Source organism: Neomonachus schauinslandi, chromosome 1 (genome assembly GCF_002201575.2).
Source record: "Neomonachus schauinslandi chromosome 1, ASM220157v2, whole genome shotgun sequence".
Lineage (NCBI taxonomy): Eukaryota > Metazoa > Chordata > Mammalia > Carnivora > Phocidae > Neomonachus > Neomonachus schauinslandi.
The window spans coordinates 14,138,980-14,145,045 of NC_058403.1; the positions used below are offsets into that span (position 1 = coordinate 14,138,980).

Consider the following 6,066-nt stretch of genomic DNA (forward strand, 5'->3'; position numbering starts at 1 on the left):
GAATTCAGCAAGTTAATTTTCAGGTAGTTAAGGAGCTTTCTTTTCAATGACAATTGTAAATGCCATTCCCCTTAGTTAAACCAAATAAAATGTCATATTCTAAAGAAGAAAAATGGGCACAAACCAGATAAGAAGAAACCCTTTTTCTTCTTCTTCCCTTTTTTTTTTTTTCATTAATCTAAGTATGGGTTATCCAAATTCTTTTCTCTTTCTTGGGCTAGAAGGTAAAATATACTTTAAATGCATAAAGATCAGTGTTGCACGGACATCTATTGTTGAACACTATTCAGTGCAAATATTCTTAGGAGAGGTAAATAAGGCTTTATTAGGCTTTTATATCTTAGTATAAATAAGCTTAATAGATTCTTTTCTGCGACAAGTTAAAGTTAAATTTGCTTTTATATTGCAGAGTATTTGGATCTTGACTCTGCATAAGGAGACCGTAGTTCAAGCTTCTATCTTTCCTAGCCCTTAGGAGGCATTTACTGAACCTCTCCAAGACATAAATTTTCAATGTGTGGGTTGACCACAGATATTAAAGACCCATGTAGCTCTAATACTTCAAGTTAGTTGCTTCAAAAAATGTTAGATGTTAATTCCTGAAATATAATTTGAGATATAAATTAGTAACTGCAACTAGGAATATGTCACTTCACCAAGAAATAAGGCAAAAAAACCCAAAAAACAAAAAACTATGAGTTGGGTTAGGACATAAGCAAAGAATAAGCCTGCTGCAAGATAGGCTTCTCAGAAAATACATGCAGAAATTCAATTCTAGCAAACACTTCTACTTAAAACCTCACTCAAAGGGTTGTGTTTATTGTTTCTAGAGGAGCATCTTCTAAGGAAGCATTTTAGGCTTCCATTCCCTTTAAGGAAGTCCATTGGCATGGTCAACAAGAATGATATCCATAACCCTTAATTCCAGTGGTAAGCTCAAGACATGAGAAAATCAAGTGTATCACAGAAAAGGCAGGCTGAGTGCTTTGCCAATGAAGCCACAATTTAATTAAGCTAAATTAGTAGATATCAGTAATTACATGGATTAATTCAAATAGAAAAAGAGTAAAAGGTTTGACTGATAGATTGTTGAGTCTGCTGAGCATAATTATTATTTGGAGAAATCCATTGTTATATGCTCATGAAGAAAAGGACAAAGTATGTTGAATAGTAACCACTGATGGTCCTGATAGTCTCACAGAAGTGAAGGAAAAGTTCATGCAAGTCCATTTGGTGGGACAAGGACTCACAGCCCACGTGGATAAAAAAGGGAAGGGTATTTGGAAGTGTGATGATGTATAACTTCAAAGGTCAAATCACAGAGAATTCCTGGAGAAAGAAACTGAGTAGCTTCTTCCAAAGTGTATCAGAGTGATTGAAGCACAATTACCTGTGTGAAGATGTGATAAATTAGAGTTAAGCAATAACCTAGAGAGGCATTCTTGCATAAAGTGACAAGCAAGGAGGAGGGAGCATCTGGATGGTGACACACCCACTTCTAAGAGTATATATAACTTGGAGTCCTGACGATGGCATTGAAACTCAGAGCATCTCTTCACTGTCACTCAGCCAAACTCACATCTCCTGCCAACATGTCCTACAGCTACTGCTCTGGAAACAACTCCTCCCACTCCTTTGGGGCATACCTGCACACTCCAAGCTCCTCCTGTCACTCTTCCTTCCCCAGCAACCTGGTCTACCACACTGATCTACGCTCTCCCAGCACCTGCCAGCTGGGCTCCTCCCTCCCCAGTGGCTCTCAGGACACCTTCTGTAAGCCCACCAGCTGCCAGACATCCCGTGTGGTGTCCAGTCCCTGCCAGACGTCCTACCACCGCCCGAGGACCTCCACGCTCTCCAGTCCTTGCCAGACGACTCGCTCTGGGTCTGTGGGCATTGGGTCCAGCAGCTGCCCTTCCCTGGGCTATGGATCCAGAAGCTGCTACTCACTGGGCTGTGGATCCCAGGGCTCCAGATCCAGGAGTTATGGAGTCTGTGGCTTCCCTTCTCTGGGCTATGGATCCAGATTCTGGCATCCAACCTACTTGGCTTCTAGGAGCTGCCAGTCTCCTTGTTACAGGCCAACCTATAGATCAGCCTTCTGTAGACCAACTTGTTGAGTTTCCAGACCCTTTGAGCAAAATATCTCAGTCTCTACATAGAGCTCCTATCAGTAATGTTAGCTAAACGGCTCTCACCTCCAGCTCTTCACCCTTTGTCTGGCATCAAGTACCAGCTGATAGACTAGTTTCTTTAGACAGTGAAATTAATGAATGACCAAAATATTAAGTGCGTGCCTATAATTTTGAACAATTGACTCAGAATTACATAAATTCTTCTTACAAAATGTATGGAAATTCAGTTTTGTTTGACCTAATAAATCCATTGGCTCTTGTATCTGATATGTTCTCATTGTTCTTTATTGATTTTCAAAGTCTGAATTGTGATCTATCTTTGGGGCTCCAGACCCCCAGAATACTTTCCTTAGGAAATAGGTTTGGATTTCTGTAGGAAATGGCAGCAGGCCTGGTATCTAGTGAAATTCTCTGGGCAGTTTACTGACTAAGAGCTAATAAGTGTGCATGTCTTCCAAAGCTGGTAGGATTTTTATTATTGAGAGTATGCCCATATAAAGTCAACATTCTCATCACATTTTCAGTGAGGACATCATATGCTTATTTGGTTTTGAGTTTACATTTTCAAAATAGTATTGAATTAGAATTTGTCCAGAGATGTTAACCGGGTGAAAAAGCATTTAGAAAATATATAAATTATTTGAATGAATCTGATATATTGACATGAAAAACAGAAAATATGAAGTGTTAGGGTTTGGAGGACATGATGATTGTCTTTAAATATATAGAAATATGGGTTATTCAGCGGTGTGTATTTGTGTGTGTGTGTGTGTGTAAGAGGGAGACAGATAAACAGAGTCTTAAAGTTTAAAAAATTGTGAGGAATGGAAAAAGTTATAGGGAGAAATATTTTGGCTTATTATAAAAAATATAAATTTATGAGTTATAAGTTTACAAAATTATTATGACCTGGGTACTTTGAGGCTATTCAGTTTCTCAACAAGTAGAAGATGAATCATCCCATGTTTATTTGTTTGTCTTATGACTTCTGCCTTGAATTGGAGGTAAGATTAGATAACTTTCAGTGTTCTGAATCTTATAACCCATGTAGGTATTCTTGGGATCCACTGCTCATTTGTGGTAGTGAAAAGTGGACACATCCTTGTAGGACACTATGCAGATCTGAGGCAGGACACCCTTTGTGTTTATTTTTAATATGAGCAAGTTTTTGTCTCAGAGCCTAAATGTAGTGTTAAAATTCAGTTAAAACTTTTTCATAACATATTTAGTGACAACTCATCATGAATGGGAGAAATCACCAACAAAGATTTACCACTTACTGCAATCATGTGCCATGAGTGTTTATTGATTTGTCTTCCCTGATACTTTTTCCTCAAGCTTTTTCTAATAGAAGCTGAGAAAAGAGAGCTCCTTTTCTCTTATATCCAAGAAAATAATGGGCTAAGTATGGATGCATGGGAACCAGGTCTTCTGTGCACAGAAATGTGCCCAAGAGACAGAAAATAGAGGAATAGAGAGGAGGGAAATAGAAGTTTCTGGTGACACGGGAGCCTCTGGTTTCCATTATCCCTTAAGCCAGCTTTACTAGCCCCTCATGTACTTTGATTATATGGGCCAATAAAGTCTTCTTTTGGTTTAAACTAATTAAAATAATTAAAATAAAATTTAAGATTTCTGTTACATTCAAAGAGTTATAATTAATAAAAATGTGTCATCTAGGTGCAGTTACTCATTGATTTTGGTGTAAAGAAATACTTAAAAATTTTATTAGTAAGACAAAAAGATTCTGTGAGTCTGAACTATTACCATTAGCAGTGAGTGTGGACTACTATTCCCTTCTTAAAATGATGTGGAATGAGTAAAATGCAGGCTAAAGAAAGCATTTGGGAAAGCAAACTCAAGAGGGTCACAGTAGCATGGCCAGTGAGAGTCTTGCGGACACAGTCAGCAAACCTAGTAGAAGTAGAAGCTTCTACCTTCAAGCAAGGAAGGCATGGGGCCAAATAAGGAGTGATGAGTACACATAATGTTTAAAACGGAGAACAACCCCAAGATGGAAGGAAGAGGTATCCAGTGACATAGAGGGTCTAGTTCTGGAATGACTTGGAGATTTTTCCCCACTCTGATGGAATCTTTGAGGTGAGAGGCCAAAGACTGAGACGGAGGGTCAAAGGAGGGGAGAGGAAATGCATACATCGGCATACTTTTAATATGTAAGATTTTCCAAGTATAACATGAAGATTCAGATTTCAGGGAGCAGACATGATGAATACCCTTTGCATCCTTCATTCTCTGCATTGTGATTTTCTCAGTATCTCACCACTGCTAGTTTCCATTTTCCACTTTTCTTCTCTCACCCCTCTGCTTTTCTTTTCTATCTGCCCCCCATATATCCATCTCTCTCTCATATATCCATCTCTCTCTCAACCTCTCCATCTCTCTCTCTCCCCCCCTCATATCTCCATCTCTCTCTCTCTCCTTCCCTCCCTCCCTCCATGATTTTTTCACCTTTTACGTGCACTCTGCTTTTTTCCACATCCTTCTGGTGTCTTATTGGGTCTGGGCACCAGGTAACATTGGTCGATGTTTAATGGATGATGGTGACAGGGTGTAATAGAAGGCAGGGGTCTGTCGTTGGCTAAGAAGAAGCTAGGAGTGAAGAGGGGCATTTGCCTCTCAAGCTCAGTCTGCTCATTCATAACTACCCCACTTCTAATGCCTTTACTCCATTAGGTGACGTCAGCTCCTTGCTCTGAATTCAGCTCACTAAATATATTTTGAACTTTAACTTTGCATTACAGTTCTTTTGTGAAAAATGCTGGGAACTTAGAAAAGACAAAGACTTTTGCTTGAAAAGAGCTAGTTCACATGTAGTGGAAGAGACAAACTTCCTCCCATTATCTTGGTGTGAAGGGTGAGTGTAAGGGGATGCCAAGGGAGCCTCAGAAAGAGGTAACTGCATGAGCAATGGTATAATCACCTGGAAGAATATTGTGTGGGGTTCAAGGAGGAAAACTTCAAGCTCATTTTTTTTAAAGATTTTATTTACTTATTTGACAGAGAGAGACATAGTGAGAGCAGAAACACAAGCAGGGGGAATAGGAGAGGGAGAAGCAGGCTTCCCGCGGAGCAGGGAGCCCGATGTGGGACTCGATCCCAGGACCCTGGGATCATGACCTGAGCCGAAGGCAGACGCTTAACGACTGAGCCACCCAGGTGCCCACTTCAAGCTCATTTTATTAAACTCTGAAATCTGGGCACAAGAAGATAAGAGATTACATAATAATAAAAAGTGAGCTGGTGCAACCCTACAAGTCCAGAAATAGAGAGATGCTTGAGGAAGCCTGAGCCTCTTGTCTGGAGTGACGAGATGTCACTGATAAAAAACAACCTTCATATTTGATATGCGGGAATGGTTCTTTGGGCTCATGTTATTCTTGGGAAGTAAAATTAATGTGCTTATTTATGTGACTGGGGACTCATTCAGTTGCAATTAACAATCTAATAAAATGCTAACACACACAGGGTAGAGTTCAGGGATGCAGACTATAACTTGAGAGGCACTGCACTCTGAATTAAGGAAACATGAGTTGTTTCTCAAGTTCAAGATGCTTTATGCAGCTATTCAACAGGAAATCATACCTCTCACCATGCCTTACTTACTGCTGCTCTAGGAGTTCCCCTTACTGCCCCCTTAGGGGTTTTCTGATTTCCTAGTGTTCTGCTGTGTCTGTTCTCATCCCACTGATTTGCTTTAATGCAGCATCTCATTCTTAAGGGGACACCCACCGTCAAAATTGTGCAAAGGACTGCCTTCTTACAGGATACACCTCAGGCTTCCGTTCACTCACCCATGCCCCAGTCCTAGAGTGTGTTTACCTCTACTCCCTAATTACCATGTATGTTGATGGCCACATGCAGGCCAGACAAGAACCGTTGCTTTCTGCAGGCCCCACCACATTGCTGACAT

At 40.2% G+C, this 6,066-nt stretch overlaps 1 protein-coding gene across 1 annotated transcript; it reads left to right on the forward strand.

The window, feature by feature from the left end:
• Window positions 1–1,565: 1,565 nt before the first annotated feature.
• On the forward strand, window positions 1,566–2,120 carry LOC110570048 (keratin-associated protein 13-2). The gene has a single exon (XM_021678019.1). The coding sequence runs from the start codon at window positions 1,593–1,595 to the stop codon at window positions 2,118–2,120; it is 528 nt and encodes a 175-aa protein (XP_021533694.1). The 5' UTR covers window positions 1,566–1,592.
• Window positions 2,121–6,066: the final 3,946 nt, after the last annotated feature.